This window comes from Lycorma delicatula, chromosome 13, assembly GCF_047948215.1.
Source record: "Lycorma delicatula isolate Av1 chromosome 13, ASM4794821v1, whole genome shotgun sequence".
Taxonomy (NCBI): Eukaryota; Metazoa; Arthropoda; class Insecta; order Hemiptera; family Fulgoridae; genus Lycorma; species Lycorma delicatula.
This window is the reverse complement of record NC_134467.1, coordinates 6,229,999-6,249,068: the sequence shown is the minus strand read 5'-3', so window position 1 is coordinate 6,249,068 and position 19,070 is coordinate 6,229,999. Positions and strand designations below refer to the sequence as shown.

Here is a 19,070-nt window from a genome sequence, read left to right as displayed (position 1 = left end):
TTAGGAAAAGTTTCCAAAGGATAATAGGATGAATTAAAAATAAAAAATTCTTAATATACCTCATATTAATTTAATAATTTTGTTATTAAAAACTATTACATAACTTAAATTTTATTATATATTAATTTAAATGTTTTATTATATTAAATATTAATTTTATTTTATTAATATTATTACAATTATATAACTCTTTCTACAAATTTATTTATAAATATATATATAATATTATATTAATAGGTAAATGAAATATATTTATATGTACATACATGTTTAATTTATTATTATTATTATAATTATTAAATTAAAGTGGACTTGATAATGCAGTAGCAGAAATTTTATTATATATGTATAATATGCAAAAATTATATAATAAAGATGTTATTACAATAATTACTCGGGTTATAATAAGTAGCAATCAATTATTGTTATGTTCAACAATTATACAAACATTATAAAGATTTAATGTAACACAACATTTTTTTATAATCTACAATGAACTTTTTAATTATCTAATAACCATAAATTATATTCCAACCAACCTGATTATTTCCAACATCGTAGCATAATGTAATTCTGTAAATTGCACTTGAGTTTCTACAACTGTTTTAAAGGAAATATGTAAGTAGCAAAGATAATATTTTTATTTTATTTAATCTAAAAAAAAAATAATTAACAATTTACTTTCCATATAGAGCATTCAAATTTAACCCACAACATATTAAACTGGCTATTTTATACGTGAAAAAAAGTTTTGATTTACCATAAAGATCTTTTTTATTTTTTATCTTCCACTTTTTTAACGTTTTTTGTTATTGGGATTTTTAAGACAAGAATTATAATTTATAGAATATAATAATGAATTCTCTGTCTTTTTATTTTCTTACTATTAATAGTTTTTTGTACGGTTTATTAATTTCTGTATCTTTACACAAAACACGTACAAAGTGACAAAATGTATAAAGGCTTTTATTACAGGAAGGCTAATGATTTTGTATTTGAGTACGTATTTCTGTTATATTTAATTATAGAATTTTATTTATTGAATGAACTAAAACTGAAAATACATTTCCAGTATATGTAACATATGTATGTTATATACATTAATATAAAATTTACAAAAGAGATTTTATATCTTTTCTTTACTTATCTGTTCTTCTATGCCATAACATTATTAAAACTAACTGTAAATCTTCAACCGATCACTTTTTTATAAATAACTTTTGAATTTGTTCAGGCTTTTCTTTCATTGTCTGAAAATGTTGTATTATTCTAACGATCGTATACTTATAAAGTTTGTATAACATTTTCTGAACATTAACTCTTACAATATTAATAATAATAATTATTATTACCATTCACATTATAATGACTTAATAATCTATCTACCTAAATGTCTTTAAAAAAAAAAATAATAACAAACAATAAATAAATAAATAGAAAAGAGAGTAGAAATTGAATACAAGAAAATATAAATAGTAATATTAGTAGCCAATATAATTCAAAAAAATAAATAACAATGTTGGTAATAAAAACAATACATAAAATGAATGGAAGGAAAATTGGGCAACATACATATATATATATATATATATATATATATATATATATTAAAAAAAAATGATAATATAATAAATATTATGACTAAAATAAAAATGTTAAAATAAGTATCACTAAAATGTATTCATATGTTTCACTTATATAAAATATTAGAGAATTAATTCACTTCTTATTTTAACAAAAGAAAATAATATATGTATATATATATTAATAATAATTTTGATTTTCTTTTTTTTTGTAACATACACACAATAACTTCACAAAATTTGTTACTATATTGTTTTAAATATGAGAAACGTTTTCCTTCCCACTGAAAAAAAAAAAATAATACTGATTTTAAACTAATTTAAAGTTTGATTTTGTGCGCTAATAAGAATTTATAACATTAATGGATATCAATTAAATGTTTTAATTAAAGAATGCGTAACTGTTTATTTTTTTTTATATAGAGTGAAGCATAAAATGAATTAAAACTAAAATTGACAACACTGAGGTTACTTAAGAAAGAAATAATTGTATTGTGTACTTCAAAATTTAATAAATGAAATAGCGGAAAAAATTTAATACTAAATGTTGTATTGTTACAACACTTTGATGATGCAAGTCCATAAAAAAAATCCGATCATAGATAAAATATAAGAAAAAAATAATACAGGTTCAAGAAAGTGATGTGAATAGCAGAACCACAAAAACTGTACACATTTCTGAAAAGAATCAATAGATAATAGTTGTACAGCAAACTCATTCAGTTAAAAGGTACTATTTTTCTAACAGTAGTATTGGGATACAGGCAAAATTCCCCTGATCTGCTCTTTTTTCACCGTCCACATTTTTTCATTAGTCTTTCGGTCCTGTTAAAATAGGTATGGATCTAACAGATTCTTCATGATGTGAAAAGCCACTGGCATTCTTTGTATTTACAGACAGATTCAAATATTATGTTTCCTGTTTAATGGCTGTACAAAATACCCAATGGTTAAAGCCCAGGCTCCTATTTCTACTTCCAATAGGCAATAATAATTTTAATCTTTCCTGTATCCTTTATGCAATTATAAAATTCAAATAGCACAAACAATTGTTTGATCGTGACAAATTAAATTATTTAAATCTTGAAAAAAAAATTCTTTACTGGAAAAGAATCTTTTTATTGGATTTTTTTGTCTGTTGTTGACAAAGGTAATATATTTATAGATGTCGCATATATAGGTTAAAATAATTTGAGTGTAGGAATAGAATTAGATAAAAAAGTGACAGAAAGAATGTTGGAATGATGAAGATGTGGAGAAGGTTACAAAAGAAAACTGGTGGAAGGAAACAATAATAAATGTCACGGTATTGTTCATCAACTGACCCGAGTTATCAGATAAATAGAAGAGTATTCATTTTAAAGAGTGGTTAAATTATCAGACAATATAAGATAATTAAGTACAAAATAAAGAAGAAGGCGCTTAGAATGAGAGCACAACATCTTGTGTTGATGAAAGCAATGATTTTAATCGATAGGGTTATAAATCATAAGGTACAAGTTAACATTTAAAAAATATTATAATCAAGTATATAATTTGGGACTAAATAGAAGAGAAACAAACATTGTATAGGTTGTAATGAAACTCCAACCAGCCCTACGGTCCAGTGATTTTTAAAAACATTATTCAAGAGATGTAATACCATGCTTGGAGGTAAAGAGATCAACGTACCAGTACATTCATTAACTTGAACCATTTAATTTATAAACTAATAGTGTAAATAATTGTGGTGAATATAATTAACCATATTTTTAATTGAACACTTTTTATATGTTAAACATGGTTATGAATTGTGATAAGTTTTTTAATTTTTAGATATTTGTTAACGTTCTTCAAAAGAATTTACACCAATGTTGAAGAATTTTACTTCAATTTGACTTAATTTCTACATTCCTATTATTTTCATTAATATACTGAAAATATTTACACTGCTGAATTTTGTGGCAGAATGGTAGCATCTAGCTTTTATTCAAAAGGTTTTGAATTCAAATCCAGTCACGATTCGCAGTCAGTTTCCTTACACTAGAAAATTCATATCTCATTATAACCATCGGGTACCTCTGTTTATTTAAAGAATAAATAAATATTATTTTTATTTATTACCTGAGATCAGGTTGTAGTAAAAGATTCCTTCTCAAATTTTACTGTTGTTTTTACTCACTTACAGATCAATTTTTTTCCAATGAATCAATAAGATTAAAAAACCTATATTTTCTATTTTAAAATTCACAAAAAATATTATTTACTTTTAATTACATCTTATAGGATCATACCTTTATCTTATAAATATAGATTCTCTACATCTTATAGATTCTTTATCTACAGATAAATAAATTAATATTGCATAAATCTGGCTATAAAGAACAGCCAAATAATACTGAGCCTATTACTTACAATTACCAGTTATAAAAAATAATGGTAGATGAAGACATTACTGGTAGCTAAATGGCCGCGTAAATTAAAATCAAAATTTAAAGTTGAGAAAGAGATAGTAGCAGCCCCACCATTAGGATTAACTTATACTTTCATACAAAATACAATGTTGTATAAAGGATCATGTGGTACAACTGATGACCACTATATTTCATGAGTATTTCTAAATATGTATAGATACAACTATACATATTTAGAAATACAACTATACAGTTTTGCAGCATTTGCCATTGTTAAATTCATGGTGATAACCATGATGGTGGGTCCTTGTTGTGGAACTGGGGGCCCGGAGAGCGACATTAAGTCGACCTGTGTATTAATTGAACCAGATTGGGCAAATTGGCCTAACACAGAAGTGGCAGTGAAGACTGGTCTTGCTTACAGACATGTGGCTATACGTTGTCCTAACATATAGAGCAGGTTGAATCCATTTTCAGTAGCTCTATATGAGTTTTTAGAAATCTTAGGTAAGTAGGGCAAGAGTTAGATATAAGTAAGTTACTTAATTGTAATTTAGGTTACAAAATGTTGGTCAAATATGCTAAGGTAACAAAAAAAGCCAGGGTATAGGAAGATTAGCTTGCAGATAGTCTATTATGCCTGAGTTGTAGGGCTCCCTTCGGAGTCGTATTTCTTGTTAAACGTTCATGGAACTCTGCTTAAGATTGGGTGGCCTGTAATCATAGGAATATGCTATATATATATTGTGTTATATATATATATATCAGTGTAATGTGTATAATAGTAAATATTAGTATTGTTATACACATCTTCATTATGATGTATGTTTTATTTATACATTAGGTAGGATACTAAGTTTTGCCACAAAAAGAAAACAAATATTGGATGTAAAATTTGTAAACAAAGCATGCGGTAATACAGTAATATTTAAGAAGAATAAGAGGTGTTATATTAGGACAAGGAAAGCCACTAGTGATGGCAAAAAACAGTGAAAGATACGATTGACAGAGTTGTTTTCTTATACCAGTTCGATAGCACACCTGAAGAAGCTGGAGGCTTTAGCCAAGAATGGCTGAGGGGGACATCTGTGCTTGGCAAGTGTAGCAAACACTAAACAGACCCGACAGCTTTTTGAGGAATACAAGTAATAGTAATAGTCTGTGGTAGGTGCTTCACAAAACAAATTCGTTAAAGCACTTATGAATTTTGACATGGTTTAACACCCATCTTTCCTGATTTTACTTTTCTATAGTTAGATGAAAGTAGTGTTACCAGATTTTATGACAAGATGCTTTTCTAGAAACCAATCTACAATAAGAAATTAAATATAAGAACTTGTACCGTGTCAAAAATTCTTGACTGGGGTTTCAACCTCAATACTTCTAGATAAAAGAGAAAACATTAAACCACTCTGCCATATAAATCAGCGGTAATTATAAATTAATATTCTAATAAAACATATAGAAACAAACCAACATTTTTAAACTTTATCAAACTGCAGGAGTGAGTAATTTTACATTCATATATGATTACATATATAAATAACTTAAGAATTTTTGCAAAACCAGCAGTTATAAAATATAATAATTTTGTTTGACAAAATAATCATTTTCTAATATTATAATGACATATTTATAAATCAAACAATACAGTAGTATTTTCAATTCACAATAGAAATTAAATATACATATTTAAAATTTGAAGTAAGTATAAAAAAAAGAATTGGAGACATGAATATATCCATGAATTTTTTTTTTATTAAAATCATTTATAAAAAAAAAACAGGTTTTAAGCATTTTTTTTTTACATTTACCACACCGCTTCAGTAATAAATGAAAAACTAAAAAATAAATAAATTAATAAAAGAATGACATGTAACGTAGCGTTTCATATTGCACCATGTACATACATATAAATACATAACAATAATACATTTTATACTGCATATAAATGTTGTTAATAAAAAGAATTAAAAAGTAGTGCTTGTGATGACGATGTGTGTGAGTGGAGAGTTGAATTCACAAAAGTAATAAACAATATAATAGATCCGTGGAAGTGTATTAACACAATTACAATAATAATAATTAATGATGATGACGATGATAATGACGATAAAAAACATCACTCACCTATAAAAAAACAAAAGATAAATAATTTTATTATATTTCACAAACAGCTTACAATGTAAAAAGTAAATGTAGCATTAATTGAAAAAATGGTATCCTCATTTTTATTTACTAGTAAAAATACTCTTTTATGCAGAAGCAAATACTTTTTAATTTTTTGGCAAAAAATTCTCCTTTACCTGTTTGCGGTAAACAAAGTAATATTCTACTTCTGCTGTAAGCCACCTTTTTGATTGAGTTTGTCTTTTTACCATGCAATGGTAGCCAAGTGATTAGGAAGTGTTTTATTACAAGTATTTATTTTGTTTGAAAATGTTTGAACAAAGAATTTACATTAAATTTTTTGTTAAAATGCAAAGATTTAGTGAAGCGGTGAAGATGTTGGAAGTAGCTTTTGACAAGGCTGTTGACACCAAGAATTTACGAATGGTTTAAATAGTTTCGAAAAAGATATGAATATGACAAAAGAGTTGGATGGCCTAATATATAATCAACCGAAGAAAGTATTTATAGAATAAACAACACTGTATTAGTAATAATCTTTATTACTACTAGAGAAATTACTGAAGAGGTATTTATGGCTTTTATGGCCGATGACTCAGAATTACTCAAATAAGTCATAATAGGTAATAAAACGTAGCTATACGGTTATGATAACAAACAGGCGTCTAATCACCTTGACAGAAGCTATCAGCTTGACAGAAGAACCCAGTCCATAAAAAGCATGCTGAATTTAATCAAATATTAAGGTTTCCCTTTAATGTTTTTTTAAATTTTTATTATTACACACATGCGCGCGCACACACACGCATGAAGTCTTGTTCAGAAAATAACTGAACTTCATTTTTTTTAATATTCATTATTAATTTTAAAGATTATTGGTGCTTGTCTCTTTCAAAGCACTCCCCTCTCCTGTTCACACACTTTTCCCAGCAGTGTTTCCACTTCATGAAGCAGTCATTTGAAATGGCCTTTAAGGTCCGTGATGAATTTTGTTTATTGTCATCAATAATCTCAAAATGGCATCCTTTAATCGTCGATTGCAATCTCGGAAATAAGAAAAAATCGCAAGGGGCCGGGTCTCGCAAGTAGGGAGATTGACAGTCATCTGATTTTTGTACAAAACTGACAAATTGACAAAGCTGAATATATGCAGGGGCATTAATATGGTGAAGGAATCATGGTGACGAGCATTAGCTGTCAGAAAATGGCATTACATGCCAGTAACATAAAAGTGTTATTTTATTAACTAAAAACTCTAATCAGATAGAAAACAATGAAAGAAGAAAAAAATTAGCTGTTAACTTAAGTCGAAGCTATGAACGATAGTGCTAAAGGGAGTTTCTATCGAATTGAACTAAATTCAAATAAACCAGTGAAAGGGTATATAAATATATTAATATAAATAAAATAAGTATATATATATATATAGAAAGAGAGAGAGCGAGAGACAAAGAATACATGAAACTTATTACGAAGATAAAAAAAATTACAGCAACTTACTTGTTGTAGTGAGTGTAACAGTCTTGCTACAAATCTTTTAAAAGTGCTGATTTAGCATTCTTCAATTTATCAAGCCGTCGCTGTAGGTGTGAATGCGCTGTTTCAAGCTCTTCAACCCTGGCTTGTGATTCTCTTAGCTGCTCTCATAAATTCAAAATAAATTATTTTTTTTTTTTGTTTTTAACATATATTAAAATAAATAAATTAACAAACAACAGATTGCACTCTTAAATACAAACACGCACACAATTAACTGTTGGATAGATTCACTCACAGATCAATTCTAAAATTACAGCACTCCTTATAATGATTAAACAAAAAATGCTCGTAAACATAATTCTAGATACCCTACAAACATAAATTATATACATTTTCATACTGTATAATTATTAATCATCAAATGATTAAAATTATACGCTTTCTAAAATATGTTTTTCTCTCAAAGTGTTATTGAAACTAACACAGATTTGTTCAGTGAAGAATCAATCTTAAGATTAGAAACAACTACGTATGAATTAAGTAATTAATATATATTCTATCAATTCTGAGATTGTTAATATATATTATTTTAATGTGTTCAGATTTGTAACCGTGTAAAATTTGCAAGTTGTGGTTTGTTTTATATACACCCTGATTCTATGAGGAAGATAATTTAGAAAATTTTATTCTGTTGATGAGTGTACTACACTCATGTTTCTATATAGGTGAATGTCATCCAGTCTATCCAAAGTGAATTATATACTACAGGTATAACTTTGGTAAATCACATCAGAAAAGAGGACATCATAAAGATCTCAACACGCCTGAAAGATAAGAAAAAAATAAAATTTCCAAAAAAACACATTGAATGAACATGTCAAACAATATATTCAATTGCATACTAGTATTTTTTAATCTTTTTATTGCAGTCGCTTTTAACAGTAGTGTTAACGAATACTTCAATAAAGGAACTGATAATTAGCTCAGAAATCTGTGAAAGAAAAAGTTCCATTAATTTGAACCTGAGTCTGTTAATAAATAATACTTTTATTATGTTAGCGTGTTTTATCATATTGTTCAAGTTTATTTATTTAAAAAAAAAAATGTATTACGTGGAGGTGTTTAATAAGAGGTGTGCTTTTTAAAAAGTAGGACCATTTTGAAATAAAAACAAAACCGACATATATGAAAAAATTTTATTACTTATACATAAAAACTTCATTTATTACTTTTCTGCATACACAGCCGCCTTCAACACATTTTTCATAGTGTTTCACTATGAAACACAGTTACATAGTATGTGAAACATAGTGTTTCACTAGCTTTTCCATTGTTTCTTCAAGAAATTCCACCACCAGTGACTTAAAACCGTACAGTAACACCATTTTTCAATTTATCATCATTGTCAAATCTTTGTGATACAAGCCGCTGTTTAAGGTGAAAAAAAATCATTGATAGCTAAGTTCCCAATGATTTCTAGCTAATCTAAAAAGCATCGGAAGCTTTAGGGTGGATGATCTAATATTTTCCAATCGCCTCACTGTTTGATCTGTTGCATGTGGCCAGACATTGTCATATAAAAAAAAAGCAATGTCGTTTGTTTTTATAGCTCTTCTAAGATTTTTTTGGTTCATAATACACAATAATATCGGAATTCACAGTAGTTCTGTGATCACTTAATTCAATAAGGAAGACAACTTTATCATCCCCGAAACACAGTACCCATAAAGTTCTTCACCAAACTGCATTGACTAAAGATTTATCTCAACATTCAAATATAAAATCTAGATTTCATCTCCAGTAAGAACGTAATCAAATAATTCATCACCTTCATTTTTGTAATGCAGCAAAAGTTCATGCGCTGAAAAAAGATATTTTTCCTTGGGTTAATAAATGTCTTCGGCAATAAATTTAACACAAAATTTTTTATAGCCCAAATTTTCAGTTAAAACTTCATAATCAAAGTTCATAAAATATCAGACAATTATGACAGGGTAAAGCACCAATGTTGTCAAATTTTTTTCATCGACTTTCTCAACAAATCATCATTCACTGATGGCCAACGAATATGTTCATCACCATTGTTCATTTACCCTTCTGAAATGAATAAAACCACTGTTACTTAAAATATTTGACACATAATCACAAGTTTTTCTGTGAATTTCAGCTGCAGAATTGTCTTTTGACATCAAGCACCAGATTACTCCTCATACTTCACATTTGACGGATCACAAATTGTACTATTCATTATAAATGGATGAATATAAACAGTTAACAACTTAAAGACTAAACCACTGTTGCAAACAGCTGAATATCAATTGAGATAACTGAGCTATGCAAGCGCCAACTGTTTATATCACATGTATGGTGGCAAATTCAAAATGGAAGTCGCTTTAAAAACACACCTTGTATTTTGACTATAAAAGAAAAGTTTAAATTTTTCTAATAAAGTTATTTACAAAATATAAAACTAACGTAAACATGTAAATCAACTGGGAATGAACAATCCACAGTAGAAATGAATTTAGCAGTCCACAAATATCTGTAGTGAACATATTGGCATCACAAAATCAGCATCATGTATAGACAGCAATGCTCATAGACATTCTTTCTTTAACAGTTGTGTTAATTAAATAAATATACAGAAGTGTAAAGAAAAACCTATATGAAATATTTCAAAATAATATAAAAGACACAATAATTTACCTCTCTTTGAAGTTTCCTTTTTTCAACTTTTAAATCATCTTCCACCTTTTCTGCTGCTTCAGCTGCAGACTTATATCTTACAACTTGACTTTCTAACCTTGCAACCTGAAAACAACATAATTTATGGCCATAAATAAACCAGATGTAAATCAAAATATCTACATTTAATAGAAGAAATTTACTTGCAATTATTTTGCTGTTAACATATTATTAGCGCAGTAAAAATAAAAATAAATAAAGATAAAGTTAACTTAAAAAATGTCTTATGTAAAGAAGAATTTCAAGTTTTTATATTAATGAGTTTCAGAAATATGAAAGAAAAGTGAAATTTGCTATCCTCTCTTGTTTTATTTTGAAATTTTCATCACAATAGGACTAGAAATAATATTTATATATAATATTTTACAAGTAAGTAGTAAATTACAATTCATTAGAAAAAAAATAGCTTCGATTGAAATTTATATATTTGAAATAGTTTGGGAATGAAGTAATTTGATAAAAAATAAATGTTTGTAAATATTACTTACTTTTAAAGTAAAAGTAATAATATAAAAGAAAAAATACACCTCTCTGACATTTTTAACAACAGAAAATCTGATCTTTTAAATTTTTCCACTTCACAGTGGCTTTTTTTTAAATTTTATAAGCATCAAATTTCATACACAGAAGTTAACACAGTTCAGGATATGAAACATAAATGAATAGCCTTAACGTCTCTACTTTTTTTTAAGTATTGGCAAAATGATACTTAAACGACTCTGAAATGTATTTAAGTAGATAATTAACTATTAAATCATAATAGAATTAGCAAAAATTACCATTAACATAAATTTTTGAAAGGAAGAGGTGATGGTTTTTCTGAAAATTGTTTCCAAATACAGGATGACTGCAAATGAAATAGATACTTTTGAGGAATAGAAAAAAGTTTATTTTTCAAATATGGGGATTATTATTATTACTTATATGGTTTTAGAATAAATATTTTGAAGTTTATATTAATAAAGTGTAGTAGTGTACACTGTGAAAATCAGACAACAGATATCTACACGGTAGTCCAATCTTATTCTAAACATGTGTAAGCATATCCCAATAACGTCAACAATATTTGTGATGCAATGCTTTAAGTCTTCTATCTTTACAGGAAGAAGAAAGACAAAAACTTAAGTCTTATACTAAAACTCTACCTAAAGTAGTCAGGAGGTGTTAAGTCTTGACGTCTTGATGGCCAAAATATAAACCTATTTTTTCCATCACTTGCACAATATTAATGGCTTTTTAATAGTCATTATCCACATACCTTTCAGAATAGAGACATTTTGAATGCTTTTCCCCGTTAGAACTTCAATTCCCCTAGCTATGACCCTATAAAACTTGTATTTGTACAAAACTTATTTTAACTTCTTTCAAATTTCCACTTTGTTTATAAAAAAGAGTAAAAACATATTTTCTTAATTTTCGTTATCCACATAAGTGAAAAACAAAAAAAAATATTTTTAAAATGAATTAATTCACCATAGAAATTCAAAGTTTATATATGGGAATAAGAAAATGGAAATTTAACAGTTTAAGAAAAACACTATGCTTGAACAGGACTGAAACCTAACACCTCCAGATGAAAGGCTGAGATATTACCACTTCGCCACAGAGATTATTGATTTTTATCATATATTTAATAGAATTTAATTACAAACTAGAAGCACAGGGTTAAAATTCAATTATTTCAATAAGACTGGTTAGTTATTAAAATGAGAACAAATAACAAAATCCCTTTTTTGTTAGAATAGACAACCACCATTCTCAATAAATCTGATTGAAGGAAAAGATGATATTTTGGAGATTTTAAAAATATATATTACTCTTTGGAGTTATCAGTTTTTTATAACGTGAAATAAAATAATTTATTGAACCATAAACACTTATTTTTTCATTAATTTACTATAGAATGTAAAGGATATTAAATAATACCATCTTATCATTCAAGTAAAATTGTAACAACAATTATATATACTCTTGTCACGTAAAGAGCTCTACCTAAAATACATCACTTGATTAACAATAAAAACAACTAATCCCAATAACCACTAGTAATTATCAAAACTCCTGACAACAGTTATTGTTTTTAAATCTAGGTAATTGGATTATAAATAACTCACATTCGCCTGTAATGTTGAAACATCTTGTTCAGCTTTCTGTAATTTAAATTTATAATCTCCCAATAATTTGTTGGCTTCCCCTGAGAAAACAAGTACAAAATTATTAAAATTTATTTTTTAAGAAAACAAAATGGAAAACTCACACGTATAAAAGACGTAAAAACTTGTGAAAAAATATTGGTCTCTAACTCATACATCTTACACCAACACTTACTTTCTCACTGAAGAAATACTAAAAATAGAGCTACCGTTTCAAATCACCATATAAAACTTATCAAACAATTTTGATGCGCTATTAAAATTTGCAGCAAAAAAATTTAACAAAATAGTTCATTATATTAACAGAGAGATAATATGATAACGCAAACAAATTACTTTAATCAATCATTCATCAAAATTAGAAGTGAATCTGAATGGAATCTCTACTCATTTTTCTTACAACACTGACATTTTCTACTAAATTTCTTCTATTCAAATATTCACTTTTATCTAAATCAACTGATTGGAAATCTCTACTACTCTATCTTTTTGAAATGACTGAACCAGTGAAAAGAAAATTTGATCTCCTTTTTATCAACAACCTTCATCATAAGCCTTTTTTCCAAAACATCACGGTCATTTTAATATATTTTGAAAGTTCATACATTTTTTTACTTTTCAAGATAAAAAAATGTTTTATGTTGTAATTTACTTTTTTTCTGAATAAGACAAAATATACATATATCTAAACATCTATCCATACACACATCAACACATCTTGTTTAGTATGCTGTTATTAATTAATAAAAGCAAACACTGGAGTAGAAGTTTTAATGTAAACTTACTCATTCATTCAATAATATTTTTGATGTATAACTGATTAAAAGTTTTCCTTTCTCTTTATATTTTAGTAAGAAAAAAGCATGCCTTGTTAAAAATTATAAAACAATATCGTTTCAGTTTAGAGAAACAAATATTTGTTTAGAAGTAACCAACTATAGTTTGTAAATTTATAAAATATTATTTTAATCTAGTCCAAGACTACTATAGATAACAAGAACATTGTAAAATATAAATAAGCATATATGTTGACAGTAAAAAAATCATGATTTTGTCAATGGAGAAAAAATAAAAATGGATATATATATAGATGCTACATAATATGCTAAAATTAAAAAAAAACAATTTAAAAGATATTAAAAAGAAATCACTGAAAAATTCATATCTTTTTCAAGCCGCTCAACCACTACGATGCTTCTATCTTTCAAAAATATTTAAAATGCTAACATATGCAAAATATTCTTACTCTGTATATCTTCGAAATCATCGGACGGTCCATTCAATGTACTATTTCGTTGTCCCCTATTACGTGCTCGCTCTTCTTCTAATTCTAATTTAATTCTACTCAATTCGTCTAATAATTCGTTACGGTGTTCAACAAATTTCTTTAATCGAACGTCTGAAACATAATATGTAAACCAAAAAATTTACTTTAGGTCTTAGCTAATATATAAATATTAGACTATACAATCGAATAAATTAATAATTAATTGATAGACACAGTATTTTATATTTTCAACAATAATAGTAAAAATTTTGTTCCACCTGAACAAAAACATATGATGATAAAAACTTAGGTTTTAACATTAACTGAAGTGGTTCTGCCTGAGCAGTGCTTGTCTGGCCCTGTCTTCCCTGCTACACCTTCTGTGTGTAGTAGGCTTTATGTTGGGTCGGCCACCCCTGCTGCGATGTTGGCATCCGCTGAGGGATCCCACATCGGGCCAGCCAGGGAACTTCTTCCATCTTCTCCTGGTGATAGTCAAAGGGAAATGCTCTCACCTTCCTGCATCACTGAATATATAGCCGCCGGTGCATGGTGTAATGTGCTGCATTCTCAGCCGGCTTGGTGGAGTGAGCACTTGTGCAGACGCGTATGTGAACTGCAGTTCCCTCTGATATCTTGCTGGCTAGTGTCGTGCTCATAGATATGAAGCACAACATGCGGCAACAGTACATACGTACATGTTCTTTGGCCTGTTTTTGATTAATACCCAGACCGAATCAAAATAAATTCTTTGAAAAAAATTCAGAGTTCTATACATGGGCATTGATGTCATTAAATTTTTGAAAAAATTAAAAGAGGGGGAAGCAAGCAGTATTTGCCGTTTTTAAATTTTGACTTTCCATAAAGTGGTTGTAGAAAACTGAAGTTTAGTATGATGAAGGTGCTTAAAAAGTTATTTATTAATCCAAAGTTTTAAATCATTATATTTAGGGATGGGGGATATTGAACATTATTGCTAAAGTTCTATTTATCTATCTTCATATAAATTTGGGTTTGTCCTGATTTTTGAGCCCATTAGACAAGGAAGCAATCACGTTAGCATGCATATATTTTAATTAACTAAATTTTTTCCTAGCCTTGCTGAATAAGAGATTAAACTCAAATAAGACATACTAATTGAAGTAAATAATTACTCCAATAAACTTTTAAGCCCTAAAAAACAAGGGGCTGAATGGGACCCGCAATTAAAATAACTACCTTTTTAACTGTAAAGATGGAAGATTCAACTGTATCTAACATTAATATAGATGATGGGAACTTCTAAAAAAGTGGACCTAACCTAAAAATTTGAAGTTTTAAAAAAAATGATATACAAGATATTTGTTGAAAAGAGCAGGGTCAAATGGTACCCTATTTTTATATCAGCAATTATACTCTAGATATAATATAAATTTGATGATAGAAATGTCTTTTAATAAAGAGGGTTGACTGGAACCCAACATTTTTTATTAAGAATTATGATATTTTTCTCAATTATACTTTATCAGTGCACAATTACTAAGATAAATCACTTAATCAAAGGAGTTAAAGAATAAAAAAAATTACTGAACATTTTCATCTTTTTGTAAATGTAATCTAAATATTGCACAAAAAAGTCATTAATATTAAAAAACTCTGTGTATTTGAAATAAAAATCTGTCAATGCAAAGCCGGGAAAGAAAGTTACTCAATGAGCTGCCGACTTTTTTTTTGTTTAAACACATTTTTAAGAAAATTTGGTTAATAAACAAATACTACATAAAAAATAATTTTCTTATATCTTCTTAAATTTTATTATGACACATTTTTATTATTTTACTGAAATTAATCTTTTTAAGATTTGTATTATTCCTCTGAACTTTTAAACTATATTAATATAAACCACTTAGAACAGAATATTGAGATAAAGATAATCTCAAATTTTATCATGAAAGTACACTTTTGTGAGATCCCGCATCTTCAATCACGAATGAATTATCTAATTTAATTAAACTGCATATTTAAAAGACATTATGAGATCTTCACTATCAGCAATTATATCAGAAATATATTTACAGGATTTAGAGAGTAAATTAGTGCATGGTATGTTGATGATAACCTGATATAAACAATGAAGATTTAATAATATTAAACAAATTAAATTCTTTTAATGAAAATTTAAATTTCACATTTGAAATAGACCATAATAGAATGTTAAATTATTTATTTGTCAATATCGAAATAAACAGGGACAACACCAAATTGAAACATCAGTAAATAGAAGATCTATGTTTAATAATATAATTCATAAAAAATCAAATCACCCTTGGTCACATAAAATTTACACTTATACAAATACAATTAACAGAGCAATCAACTACACATAACAATGAAAAGTTAAATAATAAAATAAAACATAAAACATGTAGCAGTTGAAAATCAATATGATACTACTAATAATATTTATAAATAACAATTATCAAAAAACTGTAACAAAATAATTACCTTACAACCAAAAAATAAGACACAAAAAAGAAAACGTTTACGTAAAATATTAATACACTAATAACATCATTGAAAACATATTAAAACTTACAGTAAAGAAATATTTAAACCAGCATACAAACCTAATAACCACTTAATAAAATATTTAATAAACAAAACTAATAATAATAAAATAAACAATCCATGTGGAATTCATAAAATAACATATAATGATTATGATTATAATTATATAGGAAAAACAAATAGCTCCTTTAAAACTAAATTTCATCATTGTTATAGAAATAACAAAAATAATAAATTATGTTTATCTAATATGGCAGACCATCGAATAACTAATAAACATTTTATTAAAGATATTAACACAAATTTAGAAATATTAGAAATTAATAAACATTACAAAATTAAATATATTAGAAAAATATTACATATATAAATACAAACAAAGCTTCAATTTGATAAACCATCAGACAGCATTTGAGGGAAATGGACTTTTAAAAACTGCAACAGATAGCAGCATTCATATACGAGGGTTATTTTTTTTCTAGGTCTGATTGGTCACGAAATAAAAACCTGCGGAAAAATCGGATGAACCTTTGCACATATGTGTAAGCGCAGTGTCTGTAGTTTGGCCTTCAATCACGCTGCGTCACTTCGTTTAGTTCTGAACACGCAGCTAGCACGTAAACATGTCTACAACAATAGCATCTCCTGCCAAGTGTGAAGTGCGTGCGGTAATTCGATTTCTTCAGGCTGAGGGGTGTAATGCGGCTGAAATTCATAGACAAATAAGCAATGTGTACAGTGAAACTTCAATGAGTGACGGCAAAGTGCGACAATGGTGCAGGAACTTTAAAGCAGGACGTACAGATGTTCGTGATGCAGGCGGTCAGGGAAGGAAGCAAGTGTCAACCGATGATCTTGTTGAGCGAGTGGAAGAGGCAATGCGAGAAAATCATCGTTTCACAATTTCTGTATTGGGAGATTCGTTTCCTGAAATTTCAAGGTCGGCTCTCTCACCATTGTGAGGGAGACTTCAGAACCACAAACTGTATGCGAGATGGGTTCCCAAGATGCTATCAAATGATCACAAAACAATGAGAATGGATGCCTCTCTAACGTTTCTCCAGTGTTACCACAATGAAGGAGAAGATTTTTTGAACAAAATTGTCACGGGGGACGAGACATGGGTGCATTTCGAAACTGAAGAATAATCTAAACAGTGGATGCATTCTCATTCTCCCAGTAAACCAAAGAAGTTCAAGCGAACCTTTTCCAACAGAAAGTGTACGGCTACACTTTCTGTTCTGGGACCGGAATGGAGTTCTCTTGGTGGAATTCATGAAACGTGGCACGACCATCACTGCATGACTCTTCAACGTCTATGAAGGGCAATTCAGAATAAGCGGAGAGGAATGTTGTCATCAGGCATTGTCTTTCTCCATGACAATGTTAGGCCGCACACTGCAGCTGTAAGAAAGAAGCCCCTGCAGCGTTTTCGTTGGGAAGTGTTTGATCACCCACCATACCCCCTGGACTTGGCTCCATCCGATTTTCCCCTCTTTGCTCACATGAAACGCTGGCTAGGAGGACAACATTTTGACACAGATATCGAGCTGCAGACCAGCGTAGAAACGTGGCTGAAAACACACGTGGCTCCGCTCTATGACGAGGGTATTGAAAAGTTTGGTACCACTCTACGTTAAATGTCCAAATCGGAGTGGCGAATATGTAGAGAAATAGCGTAACTATGCAAGTACTTGTTACAAATAAAAAAATTTTTATTTTCACTGTGGTTTTAATTTCATGAATGATTGGACCTTAAAAAAAAATAACCCCTGTAATATGTTAATATACAACTTTCATTATAATATTACAGTAATATAACAAACATTATACCATGTGCACAGTTTATTTTAGTATTCTTAAAATCTTTTTAATATATAGTTGAATAATTCAATCATGAGTAAGGCTGCAGGATCCTGTGAAACTACTTTGATGATAAAAGTAAGGCAACATATGTCTATCTCAATATTCAGTACTAGGTGGTTTATATTAATAAAATTTAAACATAATTATTATTATTATTATAATTCTTTTCATGTGAAACAATGAAACAAATTTTAAAATTGTAGAATGTACCTACAGCTCAAAACAGAAGAAAAACACTTAATTTTAGTTAAAAGAATGCAATAGCTAAATGGCAAATCCAGAGGTTACTTGGGTTTACCATGTATACCCAGGTTACATGTGTTATCAACATGTAAAGGTTATCATAAAACATAGTAAAATTTCTTCCTGTTACTGTGATACAAGGGAGAGCATAATGAGATACTTTTCCTTACGATGAAATTAAAGAAAGAAAGTCATTCGTGTATCACATACGTACATTTTTCTCATAGTTTTGAGATCTATACTAAATTTAAACTTAATTCATATCTTCTAGCTTCGACAATCATATATTTTATATATGTTGATCAAATTTTGTTGAATGGTATTATAATTCAGAAGAAAAAACTCTAAGTGCAACATTACAAAAAGTATTCACAAATATGTTTAAAAGAGTAAAAAGCTTGCATAGAGGTTCAGTGGTGGGCATCTCCACAATCTACCATTTATAATTTATAATAATTATTATAAATTGTGCTCTAAATGGTTTTTTAATCTCTGTACTATGATTAGGTATTGAAACTGCTTCAAAGTTGTATTTTGTTAAAAAAAAAAAAAAAAAAAAGTAATATAACAGTTAAAAGAGTTTTTCTTCGAATTATAATACAATTCAACAAAATTTGATCAACATATATAAAATACATGATTGTCCAAATCAGAAGATATAAAT

General features: G+C 28.1%; 1 protein-coding gene across 6 annotated transcripts in view; it reads right to left on the bottom strand.

The window, feature by feature from the left end:
• Positions 1–1,631: 1,631 nt before the first annotated feature.
• LOC142333946 (leucine-rich repeat flightless-interacting protein 2-like) overlaps positions 1,632–19,070 on the bottom strand; it is a 164,237-nt gene continuing 146,798 nt past the window's right edge. For 3 of the 6 annotated variants that reach the window (XM_075381578.1, XM_075381577.1, XM_075381579.1), the window contains exons 8-12: positions 13,730–13,882; positions 12,445–12,524; positions 10,292–10,396; positions 7,607–7,743; positions 1,641–6,106 (exon numbers count right to left, since the gene is read on the bottom strand). In XM_075381578.1, the coding sequence (XP_075237693.1) occupies positions 7,633–7,743; positions 10,292–10,396; positions 12,445–12,524; positions 13,730–13,882 (449 nt within the window). In that variant the 3' untranslated portion in view covers positions 1,641–6,106; positions 7,607–7,632. Of the gene's footprint in view, positions 6,107–7,606; positions 7,744–10,291; positions 10,397–12,444; positions 12,525–13,729; positions 13,883–19,070 lie in introns of all 6 variants that reach the window. The other 3 variants (XM_075381575.1, XM_075381576.1, XM_075381580.1) reach the window with 2 other exon arrangements.